Below are 25,083 nucleotides of genomic sequence, written 5' to 3' on the forward strand. Positions count from 1 at the left end.
TACCTCAAAATAATAAGAGCTATCTATGACAAACCCACAGCCAATATGATACTGAATGGGCAAAAACTGGAAAAATTCCCTTTGAAAACTGGCACAAGACAGGGATGCCCTCTCTCACCACTCCTATTCAACATAGTGTTGGAAGTTCTGGCTAGGGCAATTAGGCAAGAGAAAGAAATCAAGGGTATTCAGTTAGGAAAAGAAGAAGTCAAATTGTCCCTGTTTGCAGATGACATGATTGTATATTTAGAAAACCCCATTGTCTCAGCCCAAAATCTCCTTAAGCTGATAAGCAACTTCAGCAAAGTCTCAGGATACAAAATTAATGTGCAAAAATTCACAAGCATTCTTATACACCAGTAACAGACAAACAGAGAGCGAAATCAGGAATGAACTTCCATTCACAATTGCTTCAAAGAGAATAAAATACCTAGGAATCCAACTTACAAGGGATGTAAAGGACCTCTTCAAGGAGAACTACAAACCACTGCTCAGTGAAATCAAAGAAAACACAAACAAATGGAATAACATACCATGCTCATGGATAGGAAGAATCAATATCGTGAAAATGGCCATACTGCCCAAGGTAATTTATAGATTCAATGCCATCCCCATCAAGCTACCAATGAGTTTCTTCACAGAATTGGAAAAAACTGCTTTAAAGTTCATATGGAACCAAAAAAGAGCCCGCATCTCCAAGACAATCCTAAGTCAAAAGAACAAAGCTGGAGGCATCACGCTACCTGACTTCAAACTATACTACAAGGCTACAGTAACCAAAACAGCATGGTACTGGTACCAAAACAGAGATATAGACCAATGGAACAGAACAGAGTCCTCAGAAATAATACCACACATCTACAGCCATCTGATCTTTGACAAACCTGAGAGAAACAAGAAATGGGGAAAGGACTCCCTATTTAATAAATGGTGCTGGGAAAATTGGCTAGCCGTAAGTAGAAAGCTGAAACTGGATCCTTTCCTTACTCCTTATATGAAAATTAATTCAAGATGGATTAGAGACTTAAATGTTAGACCTAATACCATAAAAATCCTAGAGGAAAACCTAGGTAGTACCATTCAGGACATAGGCATGGGCAAAGACTTCATGTCTAAAACACCAAAAGCAACAGCAGCAAAAGCCAAAATTGACAAATGGGATCTCATTAAACTAAAGAGCTTCTGCACAGCAAAAGAAACTACCATCAGAGTGAACAGGCAACCTACAGAATGGGAGAAAATTTTTGCAATCTACTCATCTGACAAAGGGCTAATATCCAGAACCTACAAAGAACTCAAACAAATTTACAAGAAAAAAACAAACAACCCCATCAAAAAGTGGGCAAAGGATATGAACAGACATTTCTTAAAAGAAGACATTCATACAGCCAACAGACACATGAAAAAATGCTCATCATCACTGGCCATCAGAGAAATGCAAATCAAAACCACAATGAGATACCATCTCACACCAGTTAGAATGGCCATCATTAAAAAGTCAGGAAACAACAGGTGCTGGAGAGGATGTGGAGAAATAGGAACACTTTTACACTGTTGGTGGGATTGTAAACTAGTTCAACCATTATGGAAAACAGTATGGCGATTCCTCAAGGATCTAGAACTAGATGTACCATATGACCCAGCCATCCCATTACTGGGTATATACCCAAAGGATTATAAATTATGCTGCTATAAAGACACATGCACACGTATGTTTATTGCGGCACTATTCACAATAGCAAAGACTTGGAATCAACCGAGATGTCCATCAGTGACAGATTGGATTAAGAAAATGTGGCACATATACACCATGGAATACTATGCAGCCATAAAAAAGGATGAGTTTGTGTCCTTTGTAGGGACATGGATGCAGCTGGAAACCATCATTCTTAGCAAACTATCACAAGAACAGAAAACCAAACACCGCATGTTCTCACTCATAGGTGGGAACTGAACAATGAGATCACTTGGACTCAGGAAGGGGAACATCACACACCGGGGCCTATCATGGGTAGGGGGGAGGGGGGAGGGATTGCATTGGGAATTATACCTGATGTAAATGACGAGTTGATGGGTGCAGCACACCAACATGGCACAAGTATACATATGTAACAAACCTGCACGTTATGCACATGTACCCTACAACTTAAAGTATAATAATAATAAATAAATTTAAAAACAAACAAACAAAAAAAACAAAAAAAAACCAATCAGATCATCTTTCATTAGCATGGTTTCTTTTTTAGGAGGCAGCATGTATATAGGGTGCATTTGGCTTCTGGTAACAATAGCTTTGAATCATGAAGATACTCATTATTTATTGACCAAGAATTTTCAAAGTAGGTAGTACCAGAGTTGGTTCAATGACTCACTGATGTCAGGGCATGAGGTTGGCACGTCTGCGATTCTCTTTACGTTCCCTTGAGGTCACAAGATGGCCACCATAGCTCTAAGCTCTATGTCCCCCAATAATGACTTTCCAATCATTTGGCAGGTGTCCACCAAGTCTTATGGCTTGCCTAGATTAATTACTGGCAAGAAGAAGTGGATGAAGATGACCATCTTAAATTAACTATGATTGATCGCCTAGAGTTGAGTGTGTCTTGGGAGGCAATCTCTCTGAACACATTTAATATGTGAACAAAAGTCAGGGTTCCCTTAGCAAGGAAGAAGAGGGAAAAAGGCTGTTGGGAACGTGACCAGCAGAGTCTATCACAGGCATAAGGTTTTTAAAGGTAGGCTGTTTGACTTCTTATCTTGGCTACATCACCAACCCTATCATCTTACACAAGTCACTTAACCTCCCTAACCTTGGTTTCTTAATCTGAGATTAAAATATATTAGTACCTGCCTTCAGAAGCATTGTGAGGATTAAATAAGATAAAGCACATAAAGGACTCATCACAGTCCTGGCACACAGTTAGGATCCAGTAAATATGAGCTTGTATTTGTATATTTTTAATTTTTCCTTTATTCAATAGCTCCTTAAAGAGTCAACTTACTCACGGGCTTGTTTACTGATGAACAAGAGGTGTAAGTCCCTCCTGTCCCATCATGGAGCCAACATTTTAGTAAAGAAAAAGCCAAAAAACAAAACAAAACAAAACAAAAAACTAGATGGCTCTCTCTGACTTCCATTTTTCCACTGCCAGGAGTAAGAAGATTGTAGAATTCAATGTATTCTTGGTAGGCTTCCCAGCATTTTTTCCCCCCAGTACTACCAGCCTTGCCACCAAGATCAGGACTAATTTCATTATGCTCTTTATCCCCGTATGTCAATCACCGTGAGAGGTTCATGTCTGCCAGGACACCCCTTACCACCCACATTTGCATTCCCCTATGGCACTGTACATGCCTCCATTCCCCTATGTTTCCCCCTTCTCCTCTGAGGATGTTAATTAGCCCTGCAGCCTTAGATGCAAAAATTAGCCCTTTGCCCCATTACAGCCTCCACTCTTGTACCATTGCTCTTTCTTGCTCCCCCTGGACATTTCCAGGCCATTCTCCCTCTCTCCTCACTAAAAGATCTCATATTCGAATCTCTTGTCATCAGAGACTATCACTTACTACACATTCTGGTTGCAGTCATCCACTGACCCCTGGGCCATGTGTTCTCATTCCTGGAGAATTTTAGTTCCAGGTTCATCACTGTCACATTCCAACCGTATTTCTATTATTGTCCTTGGAGATTTTAATAAGTGATTTCCATTATCCTGGTCTGTCATTTCCTTAAAGTCCTCTCCAATCTTTAGCCTTTTAATCTCTTATTACCCCCTTGTTCTCACCACATTCCTCACTGAGCTTAATGTCCATGTCCATAATCACAGTCACTTCCTGTGCACATCACCAGCTTCCTTGCACCTCTCTTACTCTGCTGTGTTCCCCACCCCTGGTTGCATCCAACTTTTCTTCCGTCTGTCCCTAAACCCTGTTGCTGCATATGGGTGGTCAGGAACACAGAACATACAATGTTGCCCACTGGCCTCACTAAACTCATGAGCCAGAGCCTCCAGAAGATCCTCTGTGCTGCCAGCCATCATCCTTCATTTCCCTCATCCCTTCACTCTCTCCTCGATAGTTATTTTGTGTCTTATCTACTATTTTCCAATTTCCAGCATCTCTTCCTCATCTTCACTCTCGGATTAATAAACTCAGTTCCTCCTGAACTTAGAACAACAGAAGCAACCAGAGAAGAATTTCCACAGCTCCTGCTATCACACCTACCTTCCTCGCTGCCTCTGTGCTGACCCTGTATTCTTGTAACCGTGGAGGAGCTGTAAGGCTCACTGGTCTCCCTGTATCCCATCCCCTCTCACCTCCCCAGAACATCACTTTTGCAATCCTTTTCCTCCTCATTTTGCAACTCCTCTTCATCAATATTTTTCTCTCTATGGAATCATTCCCACCAGCACACCACACATTTCTTCAGTCTTGATCCCACGTATGTCTTTTCTATTCCCTTTCTGGTAAAATTAACTGAACCCAGTTCCTCACTTCCTCTTCTCACTTGAACCCTCTTTCAGTAGGATGAATGAGTGAGGACATTGCATCTTTAAGCAGGAGTTAATCCTTCCCTCTTCAGAAACCTGTTCTTGTCTAGATCACTCCTGGCCTCACTGACTCAGTTCAGCAGTCAGCTCTCATCCTCAGCTTATTCACCTATTTACAGCAACTGCAACTGTTGACCACTCTCTCCTTCTTGATGCACTTTCTTTATTGGACATCTAAGCTACCTCTGTCTCATCGTTTTCCAGCTGCCCATTGGCTGCTCCTTCTTGTTCTCCATCACTGGTCTCTCTTCATCTTCCTGGCCTTTAAATGTTGGAATGTCTCAGTGCTCAGTCCTTGAATTTCTTGTGTATTGCCACTCACTTCTTCAGGGATCATGTTCATTGTCTGCTTTCATTACCACCCTTCCTCTAGACACCACCTTTAAAATGCACCCAGAATCCAGCCACTTCTTACCACTTTCCTCTACCTACCCACCTGGTCCAAGTCATCAGTGTCATTCACTTGAAACACATGTGGTGGCCTGCTAACTGGTCTTTACGATTCCACCTGTTGGAGAGACAGGCTGTTGAGGATGGATGGTCAGTGAAGGCCTCTTTAAGATTTTGCCTGAAATATGAGAAGGAGCCAGCCATGCAAAGATGTGAACAAAGAACATTCTAGATAGAGGAAAGAGCAGTGTGAAGACTCTGAAGTGGGAGAGAGCATAGGACATCAGTATCCAGGGGTTGCTCAATACTTGATAAAAGGGTCAATAGCAGATTAACAGTAACTGTCATAGGATTAAGAGATTTGACCCCGGAGTTGCCTATTTTTTTTTTAATATGAATACTTATTTTCTAAACATACTATTCAAGCCTGCGCAAATCTCTGTCACACAGGGTTCTCAAATAGTAGGTGAGACTACTGTTTGGCTAGTAGTGTTTTAAAACTCAGAGATTTTATTTAGCAATCTAGATTTCTGGTTCTTTTTGAAACCGTAGGAATAGGGTCTATCTTCTGTAACGTAGCAGTTGGCTGAAGTTAGGTGGTGGCTGCTCCCTTTAGATGGACATGTATTCCTCAGTCACCACACTCCCTATTAGGGATGCCTGGAAGTATCACCCATTTGTATAACCTGCCTGGGCCCTGTTGGCTTCTGCTTTTGCCCTCTTGTGAGACCCCTGGACTACTCCTATATCTCATCAGACACAATATTCCACTCTCTAGAAATGACCACAACTTGGTCTTAAGTGAAATGGCAGAGGCATCACTGAGCCTCATTGGGTTATGATCCTATTTGAGATGCCCACAGTGCCCAGGAGAGCTATTAGAGATGTCATACCTCCACTGGCCCAGATGACACCTCCTCTCACCCGTCTTACCTGGAGTCATTCTGGATAGGAGGTACCAAAAGGGAAGCGGCTTTTCTGAAACATCTCTAGTGTAGTGGTATGCAAACAAGGCAATTTCAGTGTTCTTGCAGTATCCTCAGGGAATCTTTCTTAATGCCTCTTCTTTTTAGCTTGAGAGAAGATTAAGGAAAGTGACAGATACTCGTTTGCCCCAAGGCTAGGGTGAGCCCCAGTCAGAAACCTCCCTAATGTCTTAAATCCTTTCTGTTGCAGCTGCTTCCACTGTGGCTGTGGATATGTCTCTACTCACCAAAGACACAGCCAGGACCCTGAGGTCTGGGTCTCCTCATTGCTCACTGCTTGGCCCAGAATGTTGTCTCATGGTTTCATCTTGGCTATCCATCTCCTGTGATGATAAAGTCTCTAGGCTGCCAGGCAAAGTCTTCAGTTTCTCCTGTATATAGTTGGAGAGAGAACCTCTTCCTGATTTAAGGCTCTGTCCTTACACAATGTTGCTGAAGCAAGGGGCTTCTGTCTCTCAGACTCTCCGATCTGCCTATAGACCCTCACCTCTGGGCCTATTAGACACATTCAGAATCTAGAACTTCCAGGAGGGGTGGTTTTGCTCTTCTGCTGTGCTGTGGTTTGCCCTGAGCTGAGAGGCCAGGGCGAGTGAGAATGTTGCATCCTCAGGCAGAGTGACAGATGCCTCACCCCAACCCTGCTGTCCTTGAAGAGCATTGGTGTATCTTTCCTCATGGGCTATGTCATAATTTGGGGCATTGGTGACTCACTCAACTATAATCCTAGGTTCTTTCATCAGATATTGGGAAAGTTTACTTACACTTTAATAATTGTGGTCAGAGAGGAAATCTCTTAACCTCAGTTTCTTCATCTGTTAAATGAAGCCATTAGTACCTCCCTCACAAGGTTGGAATGACAAATTGAAATTATTAGACATGTGACCTATCATACTATCTTACATATGGCAGGAGATCAACAAATGCTAATTCTTTTGTCCCTTCATTTCTCCTCTACACATTTGTATCCAAATATCTTATGTGACATTTAGGAAACAGTTCCAACTACCAAGAGAATGGACGAGTTAACCCACTTCTGAAGATTCATTCACTTGAGTTTACTGGACCCATAAAAGACTAGAAAAGTCTAACATGGTGATTCTAGATTAGTTTCCACTAGATGACGTGTTCAAGCCAAACCTTTTTGACCCAAAATAAAGTGTTTACTCATCCAGAAGTTTCCAAGCATCCAGATGCCACATAAACAAAGCACCTGACTGACTTACCCAATGCGTCTTATTTCATAGGGTGTGCAAATGGATACCCTGATGTTCCTCCATGATTTAATACCAAAGTGAGAGTTCTTTGTGGGATTCCCATATATGTTAAAACATTTATCACATTTACCACTTTGAGGGACTGTGAACCCCACGTGCTAGTCCAAGAGAATATTACCCTCCAAGGGGGGTATATTTGGTTGAGTAATAAATAAATGGAATGGAAATGACAGGAATTACTTTTTAGAGATGTTATTATAGATGGAATGGAGATGGTTTAGTTGGAAGATGCTGATTTTTATCCCTGGGAAGCATATGCATAGTCAAATAAATATTTGAGTCGCTGCAGGAAAAAGAAGCTCATAATCCTCTCAGGATAATGAATGCATTTAATTTCTACATATTCAAGCAAGAAAAAGGCTAGAAGTGTCTTCTTTGTCTTTGGTTAATTGCTAAATAAAGAAGCTCACCCACGCAGGGCCTCTGCTTTCATGTCACCATGGTAAGCCAGTGTGGTCTGATAGTACATCTTATCCTGCTGCCTCTGGTGTGGAGAGGAAATACTCTGTCGGTGTGAAAAGCATCTCTAAAGCTGGAAAGAGGTTTCTGATATCTGCCAGCTCTCTGGAGGGATATTTGGCATTGTGTCTCAAGAGCCACAAACTTGTTGATCTCCTTCGATCTCATGATTCAATTTCTTGGAATCTATTCTGAACAAATAACTAGAAACACCAACAAAGACATATGCAAAAAATATTCTTTGCTGAGTTGTTTATTAAGTGAAAAGCTAGACTACGAAGCTTTCAATAGAAAAAGGTTTCTATCATGTAAATACAGTATGTAGTTATACACATACGAATACAAATACAAAAATAAAGGCTGCTAACAGCTGTCTCTGAGTGGTGGTATGATGGATAGATTTTTGCTTTACCTTTTATACGTTTTGGGGGATATTCTTCAGATTTTCCTACAGTGAATAGGAATTACTTTTATATTATTTTATGTGTTGAACAAATATTAATGGAGTACCCACTACGTGTACACCTCTGTGCTAGAGAAACAGTGGCGAACTCTGCTCAAGCAAAATCAACATGGTCCCTTCCTCCAGGAGTTTACAGTCACAGGAGTTTGGCAAATATCAAACAAATAAATATACAATATCAACTAGAGACATGCGATACAAAGGAAAAGCAATGGTACACTGCCAAAAGACTATGAGGGGCAACTGAAATTTGGAACAGGAACCAACAAACTATGGCCTACAAACCTGTGACCTATTTTTTATTTTTTATTTTTTTTACATTCGTAAAGGGCTGTAAACTTAGGAATAATAAGATGATGTGACAGAGACCATAGAAGATTGGCAAAGTACATTTTACAAGTAAAATATCTATGCTCTATCCCTTTATAGAAAAAGTTAGTGGAGCCTTAGTTTGGAACATCAGGGATGCCTTTCTAAGGAGATAAAATTTAACGTGGGAACTGAAGAAATCTGAGTTAGCAAAAAAAAAAAAAAAAAAAAAAATTCCCCCCCTTCAAAGTCTTGTTAGAGGAAACTTCAAAAATATTTTTCAAAAAAGCTTTTTATTGGAACCTGGCTCCTTCTCCAGGTAAGGCGAGAGGGAGGTACATTTAAAGGGCATACTACTAAAAATAAGTTTCCTCTGCTATTCTGTATCCTCTTTCCTCATATTCCTTCCGTATATGATTGACTTGTTTTTAAAATATCACCATCTTATTTTTATTTTTCTAATCCTGTGGCTTTCCAGGGTCCTAATTTTAAGTTGTACTGCTAATAATATCAATAGCAGCTTTTATTAATTGTGCATTTACTTTGGTGCCAGGCATTTTGCTAGATACTTTAAATCCACTCCCCTGTATAATCCTAACAACTGCGAAGATGAGCACTGAATTTTACAAAGATGTGATAATGGTCAGAGAGGCTGAATGGGCAGCCCACAGTTATGCTGTGGTAATCATGGAGCCAGGACCATGGCCCAGATGTCTCAGTCTCAGAATTGGGATCTTTCTTGCCTGATGCCTGTCACTGCAGGCTCCTCCCTCTTCCAAGGAGGGGTATTCTATTTCCTTTGTTGTGTTACCACCAACTAAAAGTCTCTTCCACTCCGCTACATCCCTCCTCCTTTCAGTCTCCTCCTCCTCCTCTTCCTCCTCCTCCTCCTCCTCCTCCTCCTCCTCCTCCTCCTCTACTCTGCAAGTAGCAATCCTGGTTTTCAATTTCCTCAAAAATCTCAGTATATTAGGGTCATTTCCCTAATATGCCACTGAGCTTGCTGAGTGAAATTGAAGGATGATTGAATTTCTAGCTTTCTAACTAGTTCCTTATCTGCTTCACACTAAAGTAATTTTTGATAACTCCACTGCACTCTAATTTTCCAAATGTATTTTTAAAATTTCTTTTGCTAAAGACAGATTTTAAATGAATCTAATAACATAACCATTCCAGAGACATTGTTAATTTGGTATTTCCCTTCCCTGGTGATAGGCTCATTTTTCCTTCATTCTTCCTTTTCCTAGACTTCAAAGACAGCATTTGAAAAGCTCTTCTTATTCTCTCTGGTACCTCCATGGCCTTGGACAGTGAGGTTTAGTGGTGAAAGCACCAGGCCTGGAACCAGGAGACCAGAAATGCAGTGCCAGCAGGTCTTCGGCCAGCACTGAGGTTCTGGGCAAGTTATAGACCCTTTCTGGGGCTCAGCCTCCTCGTCTGGTAAAATTAAGGGGTTGAATTCAACATCTGACTAGTTCTAAAGTTTTTCAATTTGTCTAGGTGTCTAGATCAGTCATGGGATAGTCAGGAGACAGAAATCATACCAGTTATTTGAAGAGAGAGATTTTAATGTAAAAATTATTAACAGGGCGGGTTGAAATGCTTTTGAAAAGTATCACTGAGGTAGTACATGCAGGGAGAAGCTGCCTCCCCTAGGGCTTGGAGAATAAAGGAAAGAGATTGGAATGATTATAACTTAGAATCTTGAAAAGGGGTTCCATGAAACTGCAACTCAGCCCTCTGAAGAGCGGCCCTGGCTGGCAGTTGCTGGTGTTGGAGAGGAGAATGAAGTGCAGTGTGGCTTCTGCTAATTGGATGCAGCTGCTGTCTGGAAAGGAATTGCGGCAGTCAGGGTGAAATTACAGGAACAGAAAGGACAGGTCCTTTCTTCCTTCCCCAGCCTTGAAGCCTCCCTCTAGCGCCCTCTGTTGGCAGAGCCTAGCAGAGAGTGGCTGGGATTTGTGAACCAAGTAAGGTCTAGACGGGTGGCTTTGGAGCTGAGAGACAATAACTTCATAGCTGCACAGTGTTCATTGCTAAGATTGCAAACTGGTAGGCTAGAAGCCACTTTTTTGTTAATGAGATCTTTATTATTGTTATTTGATTCTTTTTAAATTGACTTATCATAGTTGTACCTGTTTTGGAGCACCTGTGATATTTTGATCCATGTGTACAATGTCATAAAGATGCCTTGTATGGCCGTAAGTAGTCTAATCAAACATTTGTGTCTGAGTTTATGTTTTTAATCTGAATATCTTCTTCCTGGGAAATCCACAGTACTTCATCTTTCATTATTTACATTTTAAAAAAATTAATGTAAAATTAATGAATGGGAAGGCAACTTGGAGATCATCTCTAGTTCAGTAATCAGTTTATAAATGAGGTGATTAATACCCTCAGAAAGTGAGAGGTTTTGCTCCCAAATTGTACAACTAGTGAATGAGATCTTTGGGTTCTAAGGCCTGGATTCTCATCACTGTTTACTGTTTACAGGAGGACAGATGTGCTCTAGCCTCTTGCTACTCAAAATGTGGTCCCCAGACCAGCAGCACTGGCCTCAGCTGGCAGCTTGTTAGAGATGCAGAATCCCAGGGCCCATTCTCGGGCCTGCTGCATCAGAATATGATTTTGACAAGATCCCCAGGTGATTTATGTGCACAGTAAAGTTTGAGAAGTGCTGAAGATAGCTTTATTGAAGTAAAAGAAAAAACAGACTTTTATTGGATGCTAGTGCTTTTCTCTAGGGTGGAATCAGGGTATGGGCTATAGAGACTAGCTCTCAGCAAATCTCTGGACCACTCCTCTAAGTCTCTTTTCACTCTTCCTGCTTTCAATTTATGGGCCCATACACATACATGCAAACACCCATGTGCACACACACAATCACACATGCATGCATCCATACATCTACATTTTCACACACACACACACACACACACACACACACACACACACACACACACGTTTATGATCTGGCTTCTGTCCTACCCTCTAGCCTGAACCCTCATCAGGTTCCCCTACATGAACTATGCTGTACTCATGCTAGGCCACTTACAAGAAGTTGCCCAAACATATCAGACTTCCTTTTTGCCTCAGTCACCAAATGGAAATCAGACTAAATTCTGTTTGTCTTTCAAGAACAGCTCAACGTCTTTCTCTTGGAAGTCTTCCCACATTGAGTGAATTATATCCAAGGTTTGCTCTTCTTCTGGGTTTTAATAATACCTGACAGATATCTTTATTGGGCACCTTTTTTCTCACTCAGAGATAATCTTACATTTTATTGTTTATCTCCTTGAAAGGATGGAACCATTCCTCACTTGGCAAGCAATACTGGGGGTGAGCAGATGAAGAAAGAATGGACTAACGTAGAGCGAAGGAATCTAACCAACGCTATCTATAAAGAGCAGCAAAGTGTAATAGTTAAAGCAACGAGCTGGTTTTTTTAAAAGATAAGCAAAACTGACAAACTTCTAGCTAGACTAAGGAAAAAGAAGGCTCAAATAAAATCAGAAATGAAAGAGAAGACATTACAACTGATACCACAGAAATATGAAGGATCACAGATACTATTATGAAAAGTTACACACAACAAGTTGTGTAATCTGGAAGAAATGCATACATACCTAGAAACATGCAATCCACCAAGACTCAATTGTGAAGAAATAGAAAATCTTAACAAACCAGTAATGACTAAAGAGATTGAATTAGTAACCAAAAACCTCTCAACAAAGAAAAGCCTAGGACCTGCTGGTTTTACTGTTGAATTCTACCAAACATTTAAAGAATAATTAATGCCAACCTTTCTCAAACTCTTCCAGAACATTGAAGGGGAAGGAATATTACAAACTCATTTTACAAGTCCAGCATTACTCTGATACCAAAGCCAGAGAAGAACACTACAAGGAAAGAAAATTACAGGTCAATATTCCTGATGGACACAGATGCAATAATCTTCTACAAAATACTAGCAAATTAAATTCAGCAGCACATTAAAAGGATCATACACCACCATCAAGTGAGATTTGTGCCTGGCATGAACAGATGTTTAAACATGTGCAAATCAATAAAAGTGATATACCATATTAACATAATAATGGATAAAAATCATATGATCATCTTAATAGATGCAGAAAAAGCATTTGACAAAACTTCAGCATCTTTTCATGATAAAAATTCTCAACAAATTAGGTATAGAAGGCCATGTATGACAAGCTCACAACTGACAATCATAATCAATAATGAAAAGCTGAAAGCTTTCCCCCTAATATCAGCAAGAAGACAAGAATGCTCACTCTTGCCACTTCTATTCAACATAGAGCAATTAGGCAAGAAAAAGAAATAAAAGGCATCCAAATCAGAAATGAAGAAGTAAAATGGTTTCTGCAGATGGCATCTTATACATAGAAAACCCTAAAGATGCCACCAAAAAATTGTTAGAACTAATAAACAAATTCAGTAAAGTTGCAAAATAAGAAACCAACATAAAAAATAGTAGTGTTTCTATATACTAACAATGAAGTATCTGAAAACGAAATCTAAGAAACAATCTCATTTACAATAACATTAAAAAGTACTTAGGAATGAATTTAACCAAAGAAATGAAGGTCTTTATACTGAAAACTGTAAGACATTGAAGAAGAAATAGAAGAAGACACAAATAGATGGAAAGATATCCCATGTTTATGAATAGAAAGAATTAATATTGTTAAAGTATCTATATTGCCCAAAGTAATCTACGGATTCAATGCAGTCCCTATCAAACTTCCAATGGCATTTTTCATAGAAATAGAAAAAAAAATCCTAAAATTCATATAGAACCACAAAAGATTTGGATAGGGAAAGCAGTCTTGAGCTAAAGGACAAAGTTGATGGCATCACACTACTTGCTTTCAAATATACTACAAAATTATAGTGATTTTAAAAAAATGGTACTGGCATAAACACGGACATATAGACCAATGGAACAGCATAGAGAGCTTAGAAATAAATTCACACATTTATGGTCAATTGATTTACAACAAAAGTGACAAGAACACACAATAGGGGAAAAACAGTCTCTTCAATAAGTTGCATTGGGAAAACTGGATTTTACATGCAGAAGAGTGAAACTGGGCCCTTATCTCACACCATATACAAATATGCTACATTTCCTTAAGCCTAGACATTGGTTGTAGCTTGAAGAAAGGTCCTTCTTGGGTGGTAATAACATAGCTGGCGTTGCTTTCAATTGCTGTTTTTCACTTCTACCATGTTCTTCCTTCCTAACATTTCCCATATCCACTTTGCCACACTTTACCCTAGAAATTCTCTCCTTAAACATAATCTACCAGTTGAGGGCTTTTGCAACACAAACATTTTCCTTGCTTAAAAAATTACAGCATTTCCCTTGTCTGCAGATGATGCACCTAAATGGGTGGTCTTACAGCTATCTCAGTTTTGGTTGATATGCGTTAGTCTGTGTACATGTGTATAAACCTGGTAAGGCCATTTTTAAGATAACATTTGTAAAAAGTTGTATTTGTATAGTACTTCTAATTTGCCACAAATATCACATTCCACCATTTTGTGTCTATGACACAGAAATTCTAGGATAAGTAAAAATGAACACTGTATTTTATAAACATTATATAGAATCTAATCTTTTGTCTTTTCTCTCTATTCTCGCCCCTCCTTCCCCTCATTGCAGGGATGATAGTCTACTTGGGAATGATGGCGGGGGCCTTCATCCTGGGAGGCCTGGCTGATAAGCTGGGAAGGAAGCGAGTCCTCAGCATGTCTCTGGCCGTCAATGCCTCCTTCGCCTCCCTCTCTTCCTTCGTGCAGGGATATGGAGCCTTCCTCTTCTGCCGACTCATCTCAGGCATCGGGTATGTTCTTAGGGAGCTGGAGCTGGACCCTCCCAGACCAATGGCCCATCCATTCTGGTACTCTAGCTCTGAGAGATAACTCCAGAAACCCTTGGACTGATTGAGTTTGTGTTTGACTTTCAGGATACCATATTAAAGTTGAACCTTAGAAAGAGTTAGGGTTAGGATTAGCCTCTGAAGTCAGCATGCAGTGTCAAAATAATCCAAGACTGCTTCCCACATGTAGAGAGGAACTACCTGGCTGGTCCCTCAAATTAACTGGGTCAGTTCACCACAGAGTCTAAGGTGGGGTATAGGCAACTTGGTTTCTGCTGTGACCATTTTTAGTGTATGACTTGATTCTTTCTCTCTGGACTTTTCCCTCTGCAGTATTGGGGGTGCTCTGCCAATTGTTTTTGCCTATTTTTCTGAATTCTTGTCTCGGGAGAAGCGAGGAGAACACCTCAGTTGGCTGGGCATCTTCTGGATGACTGGGGGCCTCTACGCATCTGCCATGGCCTGGAGCATCATTCCACACTATGGTGAGCCATGGCTCAAAACAGCCTAGGGGCCCCTGTTTCTATGGCTCCTGCACCCAAACAATAGTCCCTATCCTCAGCCTTATTTCATGTACTCACGCACAGTTCCCATATGTGACCTTGATCTTTCTTAACAACTTCTAACATTGCAGACGCATTGTTAATTTCAATTCACATGTCTTTTTTGAAAAATATATCCTGTCCTCCCTCTCTTCCTCCTTCCTTCCCTTCCTTCATTCTTCCCTGTCTCCTTCCCTCTCTCCTTTTCTTGTTTCCTTACTTTTATTTGAAATAATTTCAACTTTCATCTCCTCCAGCCCTCCTCCCCCTGAGCAAGTTAGGCTTTGGTAACCTCATTTTATAGATGACAGGTAAGCGACAAAAGCCAAGAGAAGTTGGTGACTCGCTCAAGACCATGTCCCTGGCATGTGGTGGAGTGGGGGCTGGAGTCCTGATGTCCCCTCAGGTGCGGTAGGCTTGTACTCTTTCTACCCTAGTGCCTGCTGTCACTCTTGTTTGACTGTGGAAGTGCAGCAGCCCTTATAGACAAGGTCATGGTTTCAGCTGGGACAATTTTATTTTCCTGGATAATTGTAAGCACTGTATTCTCTGGACAGAGACACGGAAGCATCAACTTTTACTACTGGTTTCGTCAAGAGCAAAGTAGGGAGAAGGCAGCAATTTTGACTTTGATTCTGCTTTTGGAGTATACTGAGTAATACTCTCATCATCATTCAAAATCATTTTTGGTAAATCACTGATTATGAGTATAGGTTTAGCAGTGATTTAGAATCCTCAGACCCCGAGGGGGTAGCAGACACTTGCCCCTGAAGCTGACCGACACTTTACCACCTATTTATTGCCTTGTTTTAAATACGACCCTCTCTGCTGTGCTTTCTGAGCTAATGGAGGCTCACGGAGGCTCCATGTATACCTTTTTAAGAACAAGCTTTGGTTTAGACAGTACCTACTATATTAGTTAAGCTGTTACTGGGTACATTACCCTGACAAACTGATAAACCCTGAAATCTCAGTGTTTTAACACAGTGAAAGCTTCTCCCTTATGCGAGGTCCGGCTGGCATTCCTGATCTGCAAGTGGCTCCACTCCATCGAAAATTCTGGAGTTTAGACTCCTTCCATTGTGTCATTCTGTCATCTTCAACACACAGTTTACAAGGTCTCTGGTTTGGGGAAAGAGACTGGGCAGTTGTAGACTGGCTAAAGGCCAGGAAGTAGAGCACACTCACCATCTCTGCTCATATTCCAGTGGCCCCTGATCTGTAACAGGCCCACACCCTCCTGCAAGGGACACTGGGTAACAATCGAGCTGTGTGCCCACAAAGTAGAGGAAGTGGTTTTGGGAAGACCCTGTTGTCTTTGCCATATCTAGCACTTGAAAATTCACTGGATTTTATATCAGAAACAGGATAAATATGAACAGGAATAGTGAAATAAAGAGTTGAAATATATCAGAAACAGGATAAATATGAACAGGAATAGTGAAATAAAGAATAGTGAAATAAAGGAATAGTAAAATAAACCACTATACACCAGGGGATGCAGGTCCAGTCAATTCTGTCACTCTAGTTCTCCATAATTTTAGATACAAAATTGTATTGCTGCTACCATCAGGTTCTGCAATTTATCCCTCACTCAAATGCACACTTTAATTGCCCATGTACTATGCTGTTGATTATATGGTTTTGAGGCATTGCTTTTTTTTCCTTTTTTTCCTCACAATTCTTGATATAATATCATTTTCCCTGTTAGTTGATCCAAATGTTTGAATACTAAGGGATTATAAGGACTTTGAATACTAAGGACTTTTTTTTTTTTTTTTTTTTTTCTGAGACGCAGTGTCGCTCTATCACCCAGCCTGGAGTGCAGTGGCATGATCTCAGTTCACTACAACCTCTGCCTCCCAGGTTCAAGCAATATTCGTGTCTCAGTCACCCAAGTAGCTGGGATTACAGGTGTGAGCCACCACACCCAGCTAATTTTTATATTTTTAGTTGAGTCGAGGTTTTACCATGTTGGCCAGGCTGGTCTCCAACGCCTGACCTCAAGTGATCCACCCGCCTCAGCCTCCCAAATTGCTGGGATTACAGGTGTGAGCCATAGTGCCCGGCCTATTTTCACATTTAAATGAAGTGATTGAAAACCCTTTTATGGAGGGAAGCAACTTACATCTGAATAAAAGCTGAATCCAAATAGTGGTGCTGTGTGATATGGGACAAGTCAATCCATCTTTTCAGCCTGGGTTCCCTCACCTGTAAAATGGAGGGGAGAAAGGACACAAAAAGAATCAGCTGTAGATATACCTGCCAGCCCGAACCTTTGGCAATTCTTGGGGTACATAGAGGAATTAATGTTGAGAAAAATTCCAGGATAATTCTAGTACTCAGGCTAACTTCCCTCCTGGAAGCATTAGCAATACCAGGCTTTCTATTTGCAGACTACTTGTTTCATGGGGAAAGCCCACCCTCACACTCGACCAATGAGAAAGGGTCTTTGATTTCCCTCTGATTGGATCAGCCTTGGTCATGTGTCCACCACAGCCAACCACTATACACCAGGGGATGCAGGTCCAGAAGGGTTTAGATCCACTTCTGTCCCTAGGGATAGGGTCAGTCCCACCGAAACCACAGGTGTGCAACGCAGTGGTGAAGAAAAGGCAGGAGGATGTTGTGAGGGAAGCTAGCAACCCACAATAGTCACTACAAACTGCATCTTTTTTTCACTTCACAAACACACACACTTACGCAAATGCACACACTACTGTGTCAGTGTCTGATTTCTAGGAAAGCAATAAAAGAATTCAGGTTTGGGACATGTTGACCAACATAGATGGGATGTCCATGGCAGAGGGGCACCATGGTAACTGTCTGACCACTGTAGGCTGACAGCAGTGCTTGTGGTTAAATACTTTACCCCAAATGAGATTATTATTCTAAGTGAAGTAACTCAGGAATGGAAAACCAAACGTCGTAAGTTCTCACTCATAAGTAGGAGCTAAGCTATGAGGATGCAAAGGCGTAAGAATGACACAATGGACTTTGGGGACTTGGGGAAAGGGTGGGAAGGGGGTGAGGTATAAAAGTCTACAAATTGTGTGCAGTGTATACTGCTTGGGTGATGGGTGCACCAAAATCTCACAAATCACCACTAAAGAACTTACTCATGTAACCAAACACTACCTCTTCCCCAATAACCTGTGGAAATAAAAAAATTAAAAAAATTATTTTACCCCAGATGGACAGGACATTTCCCTATGTGTATGCCTGTATGATATCTGTGACTTTTATACTCCATTTTAAAATAGAAGCCTCCTGGATGATAGGCTTAATTGAAACAGGCATTCACTTGTGGGAAATCCATCCTAGAAATATGGTAGGCTAGAATCACAGTGTAAGAAGAGCCATTATTTACCTTAAGCCTCGGATGTTTTGTCCACGGTGAACCAGACATTTGATGGTATTTTCCAATGTGCCTAATGCATTAATCCTCTAACAAATGCAAGTGTAACTTTAGAGAAGAGACTGATATTTGTGTGTACAGCTTGTGTAGTCTGTTTAATTGATTTTGCAAAACTGAAGTAAGGGAAAGTCTTGGCACCAGGAATTTGAGTGACTGGCTCATTGAGAAAGAAAATTACAAAGCTCAGAATGTTTTCCTGTGAACTCATGGGTAAAGCTCAGAAAAAAATGGATATATTATGGAAGATTAATTCCCATTGTAGTCAGCATTACCAGCTGTTTGTGAAATCCTGACAGAGAAAAGTAGGGCAAGCTAGAAGATCAGCAAACAGAACAATCTCTTCCTCCAAATTAATACTGTTCCAAATATTTGGAAGCAGTTTGCCATTTAATTTTATTTAATTTAAGGCCCCGAAGATGTGCCTAATGAATGTGATAAATGCAGATTACTGAAATCACCATAAAAGTCAGAGAGGCGTGAGGGAATAATGGATTTTGTATAATTTGTGCATATTATAATAAAGAAAAAGATCTTTTTGAAGCAGAATACTTTATAAACATAACTGCTTCTGCCCCTCTTCCTTGGTTATCCATCTGAGTTTGACTGCTGTGTGGTTTTGATCACCTTTACTTCTAATGATGCCAGAATAGTTTTTGCACATGAGCTGAGAATGTGTAAATATTGCTATGGTTTTATCTCCCTCTTTCTAGTGTTACTCCCAGGAGAAAGAAAAGGTTTTTAAATTAAAATTAAAGTGAACGAACAAGCCTCAGTGAGATGATAAGAGACCAAGCTGTGCAAAAAGAGATTCGATTCTGATTGAGTGTATTGGATGAGGTGTGTGTTCAGTTGCTGTGGCCAAAGGTGTCCAAGGGACCACAGTCCCACATTTCCAAACTGGGATTCCCTCTACCTAGTCTTTTAATTGTACAAATAGAGTAGAAAATGTCTGCAGGAACAGCAGATAATTGGTTAAGAGTCTGCTGCGTGTAGAACAAGTTGAACCACAACAGAGTAATAAAAATTCAAGGCAAGCTGTTTGCCACTGGAGTTGGCCATATGTTATATTTCTAAGTAAATGAAATGGAAGTTTTATATCAAAATAACTATTGCCCTCTAAACTTTATAAATCGATATATTTATTTACATAGTCTTGTCTTTCACAAATACAATTTGAATTGTCTTCAGAAATACTTCATGGCATGAGAAAACCAGTCTATTTTATAATCTCGGCTCTATTTTTTTTTAAATTCTTCTGCTGATCTTTGCTGATATTTATCTATTTTATTCAACATCCTTGGCACTAAATGTCATGGAGCTATTTCTAAAAAAAATCAAATGTACTCTCAAAGCAGGTGAAGTATGATGGGTTGCTAGGAGCGTTCACACATGACAAATCTATGGAGGTATCATTACCTGTATTCTACAGCTGTGAAAACCCACGAATGCGATTCCATAGGATCAGACCAGAACTCTGATCTCTGTGACTGCAAAAGTCTAGGCTCTTTTCACTTTATTACTTAAAAGAGGGAAGTTTGCTACCCATGAGGATATTCAAAACAATGCTTCAATGTAATTTCTGAAGATGAGTTTTAGCAATGCTTTCAATAATGATGATTGAATAGGAGCTAGTTATCTTCCCATTTCAATGATGATAGGATGCCTTTGAATGTAGAAGTTCAGTCTCTCATTTTAAAAAATTGTGTAGTCATATAACAACTTACAGTGTTTTTCAAAATGGGGTCCTGAACCCTTTGCACTGGAATCACCTGGAGCTGGCATTGCCCTTTGACGTTGGAAAGAGGGATCTCCAATAGAAGCCCTGGGCCGTATGAGGCACTGCTCTGGCCTTCCTCTGGCTGCACCCCTTCCCGCGAGGCAAGGGATCTCTGAGGCCAAGACCCCCAATCCCCATCTCCATCCAGATTATGCTGTGGGTGCTCAGGACCCAGGAATTCCTGTAGACTCAAGAAATCAAGACAGGAGTGCCCATTCTCATCACAGTGGTGTGTCCACGTATGTCTGCATGAGATCCCTCACTTGGAAGGAGGGGTTGAGGGATTGAAAAGGGGATGTGGCACATATGGGTATAAATTCTGGGCCTAGACTTCTAGCTTGTTGCTTGTCAAGGCAGGCAGATAGAATAGATTTCATTTAACAATTTGCCATCTTAAAAATACAATGATTCTATAGAGATATGGCCTATTGCTTCTGTTTGTACTCTTATCCAAGGCTCTGTAAATATCAGGCCAGGCCTGGACCTGGGGATTTGTCAGAATGCAGATTTTGACAAATTTGCAATGTGAGAAATATCATTTTGCAGATTTGTCAAGATGCAGCTCCTATCCCAGACTTACCACTCAGAAGCTTTGGAGGCACAGCTGAGGAGTCTGCATTTTAACCACCTCCCTGGGTGATTATCTTGTGCTCTGAAGTTTGTGAGGCAGGGCTTCAGTCACTCTTCTGTAGAGGAAAAGATCATGTCCCAGAAATCCTTTGACTGACTGCTCCTTTGCAGGCTGGGGCTTCAGCATGGGGACCAATTACCACTTCCATAGCTGGAGAGTGTTTGTCATCGTCTGTGCTCTGCCCTGCACTGTGTCCATGGTGGCCCTGAAGTTCATGCCAGAGAGCCCACGGTTTCTGCTAGAGGTGAGTCAGTGCTTTTCCACCAGGGGGAGAGCGACAAAACAGCCACCGGAATCCAGCCTCGCTTCCTTCTCTCAGTCCCTAGTCCCACATCCTCTGCTGCTTACGCGTTGCAAACTCCCCCAGGTTGGCTGACCTCACTCATCATTAAATCTGGCACCCTGCCTGCTGTGATGGTGGCAGGTCATGGATTCACGGGCTGTAAATGCTGGAAGATTCAAGAGCTTGTGGAGCCCAGAGCAGGAGCTCCTTCCCAAGACTGTGCAGTGGTGGAAGGCAGCTCCTGAGCTGCCTCACAGCACCCACTGTCCCCTGAGGTCCTGATTAGGAAGTTTTTTAGCCTGGGCTACGTAGGGCGACCTCATCTCTACAAAAATAAAAAAAAATTAGCTGAGTGATTTGGTGCATGCATGCCTGTGGTCCCAGCTACTTGGAGGCTGAGATGGGAGGACTGCTTGGGCCCCAGAGATCAAGCCTGCAGAGAGCCATGGTTGTGTCACTGCACTCCACTCTGGGTAACAAAGAGAGACCCTGTCTCAATAAATGAAGGAAGGAAGGAAGGAAGGAAGGAAGGAAGGAAGGAAGGAAGGAAGGAAGGAAGGTCTTTAGAGCTGCTGTTTTTCTGTGTTTCGCAGTGAGAGCTATGGTACAGCTTGTTGCCGCTCCCAAGCCTTTCGGGTCTCTTAGCTACACAGGGTCCCCAGCCACCAGACAGCTGCATCTGTTTCCTGAGAGATGAGTCCCATGAGCCTTCCAACAGCGGGGGAGCCTCCTGCTTGCAGAAGTCAGACAGTACAGGAGCAGGCAGAGGGGCAACAGGACCTTGAGGCTCTTCCAGCCCCAATCTGCAGAGTCCACTTATCTACCTCCTTCCTAAGCCATCTGCAGAGTGATCCTCCATGTTGAATGTCCCTGTTCACCCCTTTGATCAGGAGGCAGATGCAACAGGGAGTTTTGCACCCTTGGTCGGATAGGAGTGTCCTAGGGCTGCTGTAGCAAAATGCCACAAACTGAGTGACTTTAAAAGACAGATTTGTCTCACACTTTCAGAGGCTTGAAGTCCCAAATCAAAGCAGCAGCAAGGTCATGCTCCCTCAGAAAACTGTAGGGGAGACTCCTTCCTTGCCTCTTCCAGATTCTGGTGGTTTGCGGCAATTTTGACCGTTCCCTGGCTTGCAGCTGCATCACTCCAGTCGTGGCCTTCATCATCACATGGCATCCTCCCTGCATGCCTCTGTGTCTCCATATGGATGTCTTCCTATAAGGGCAGCTGTTCTGTTGAATCAGGGCTCCACCCACTCCAGAATATCCTCATCTTAATTTAGCTAATTGCACTTGCCACAACCCTATTTCCAAATAAAGTCACTCTCTATGGTACTGGGGATTAGGACTTCACCATATCTTTTTTGGGGGGACACAGTTCAACCTGTAACACATTGTTTCTTTGCCTTATCTCATCAGTGAGGAACCTAATAACTGCGATTAGTTACTTAGAGTGTATAATGATAATACTACCTAGCATTTACACCTTGAAAGCACGACCTTATTATCCTTGTAAGATTGGCTGGGGATGGAAGCTTGTCCTGGTCTTTCACAGGTCCTAGATGGTAATGAGTCCACATGCAATTGCCTCAGACCTGGTAGGAATGCTCGTATCAACCTTCCCATTGAGTTCGTCGGATTTTCCACCCCTAATGAACAGAAGGCATAGTCAGCAATGAATTTTTCCTGTGTCTTTCCTTGGTTTCACCAGATGGGAAAACATGACGAAGCCTGGATGATTCTCAAGCAAGTCCATGACACCAACATGAGAGCTAAGGGGACCCCAGAGAAAGTGTTCACGGTGAGTGTGGGGTTGCCTGCCAATAAGAAGGGGGTTCTCCTCTTCACTGCTTTGGTTTGCTAAAAAGTAATTTAAGCACATAACAGAAAGTTTGTCAAAAGGAGAATAAAGACTCTGATATTGCTGTTACTTTATAATAATTATTCTTTGCATTTTGATGGATATCCTTCGAGGTTTTTCCTTAGGTTGCTAGTTGTTTTTAAAAATGGTGCCAGGCGCAGTGGCTCATGCCTGTAATCCCAGCACTTTGGAAGGCTGTATTAGTCCATTTTCATGCTGCTGATAAAGACATACCCGAGACTGGGAGGAAAAAGAGGTTTAATTGGACTTACAGTTCCACGTGGCTGGGGAAGCCTCAGAATCATGGCAGGTGGTGAAAAGCACTTCTTACATGGTGGCGGCAAGAGAAAATGAGGAATTTGCAAAAGCAGAAACCTCTGATAAACCTATCAGATCTCATGAGACTTATTCACTACCATGAGAACAGTATGGGGGAAACCACCCCCATGATTAAAATTATCTCCCATCATGTCCCTCCCACAACATGTGGGAATTATGGGAGTACAATTCAAGATGAGATTTGTGTGGGAACACAGAGCCAAACCACATCAGAGGCTAAGGCTGGCAGATCACTTGAAGTCAGGCATTCAAGACCAGCCTGGCCAACATGGCAAAACCCCGTCTCTACTAAAAATACAAAAAAATTAGCTGGGTGTGGTGGAATGTGCCTATAATCCCAGCTACTCAGGAGGCTGAGGCATGAGAATTGCTTAAACCCAGGATGTAGAGGTTGCAGTGAGCTGAGATAGTGCCTCTGCACTCCAGCCTAGACAACAGAGCAAGACTGTGTCTGAAAAAAGAATGGTAACAGAAATAAACAGATTTCTCTGGGGATCAGCATATGTATGTATATTTATGTGTACATATTATTTAACACTGTAGCACTCATTATCATTTTACATGTTGTCTCCTAGTATTCATAATCATCATTTTAATAAACAGTAGTGTTATGAACATTAACACAGTTTTCCTAACATGTCTCTAATGTTAGAAGCTTATTTATCCAGTTGTACTACCTTGTTCCTATAAATATTAGTGCAATGAACCTTCTTGTGCACATAGTTCCTTCCACTTCATGTTCTAGGAGTGTTTTATTTCCAGGAGTAGACTCCCAGAAATGAAAGTGCTGGCTCAGAGAGCTTGGATATTTTTATAGCTCTTGAGATATATTGCCAAATCATAATACATTTCAACTGGGTTGTACCAATCTACAATGCCACAGGCAATAGGGGACCCATTTCCTTACACCCTTACCATCATTGGCTATTAATCTGAATTTTGTTTCTCGCCAGTTTTAAAAGCAAACAAAGCAAAACAAAAATAAACAAAACAGAATGGTAAATGGTAATTTCCATGATGATGGCCTGATAGTTACAGAGATGCCGTCTTCCTGCCTGCCGTGCTCTGACAAACCAGGAGGCTACAGGCATCTTTGTGCGCCTGTTTCTATAACTTCCCCCACTTCAAATCCATTTTCTCAAGGAAACCTTCCTGGAGTAACTCCTACCTAATTTTGATTCACTGCTTTTGATTTTTTAGCTTCCATAATTTCAGTTTCGAGTAAACCATTTACCCTTGTTAACCTGTTACTTAAAACCTTTGCTTTTCAGGCAGGATCACACGGTGGCCAAGCATCTGCACCCAAAGTATCAAATCCCAGTTTTGACACTTTCTAGCTGTGTGGCCTTAGGCAAGGTACTCTCCGTGCCTCATTTTTCTCATGGAGAAAAGAGGGATAATCATATCTATAAATGTGGCTATTGTAAGGATTAAATAAAATACCAAAAACAACAACAACAACAACAACAACAAAAACCAGTGCCTGGCTTGGAGTAAGTGCTAGACAGATGTTAATCATTATTTAAATTATGACATTTTTTCATAAATTAACTCAAGTTATAAATTTTATGGAAAATTCATCAGTGGGATATTTTCTCAATTCTACTGCTTCTAAAATATCTGAAATATGGGACCAATGTTTTTCCTTCTTTTTTTAATAACTTCTATTTTAGGTTCAGGAGTACATGTGAAGGTTTGTTATATAGGTGAACTTGTGTCACAGGGGTTTGTTGTACAGATTATTTTGTCACCCAGGTATTAAGCCCAGCACCCAATAGTTATCTTTTCTGCCCCTCTCCCTCCTCCCACCCTCCACCACCAAGTAGACCCCTCAGTGTTGGTTGTCCCCTTCTTTGTGTTCATAAGTTCTCATCATTTAACTCCCACTTATAAGT

General features: G+C 41.3%; 1 protein-coding gene across 5 annotated transcripts in view; it reads left to right on the forward strand.

Moving 5' to 3' along the window:
- Window positions 1–25,083, forward strand: part of SV2B (synaptic vesicle glycoprotein 2B) — a 188,541-nt gene that overhangs the window by 130,629 nt on the left and 32,829 nt on the right. For all 5 annotated transcript variants that reach the window (XM_065548468.2, XM_065548467.2, XM_065548473.2 and 2 more), the window contains 4 exons: window positions 14,121–14,301; window positions 14,671–14,822; window positions 20,816–20,949; window positions 22,700–22,789. In XM_065548468.2, the coding sequence (XP_065404540.1) occupies window positions 14,121–14,301; window positions 14,671–14,822; window positions 20,816–20,949; window positions 22,700–22,789 (557 nt within the window). The remainder of the gene's footprint in view (window positions 1–14,120; window positions 14,302–14,670; window positions 14,823–20,815; window positions 20,950–22,699; window positions 22,790–25,083) is intronic.

The sequence above is a fragment of the Macaca fascicularis genome, chromosome 7 (genome assembly GCF_037993035.2).
Source record: "Macaca fascicularis isolate 582-1 chromosome 7, T2T-MFA8v1.1".
Lineage (NCBI taxonomy): Eukaryota > Metazoa > Chordata > Mammalia > Primates > Cercopithecidae > Macaca > Macaca fascicularis.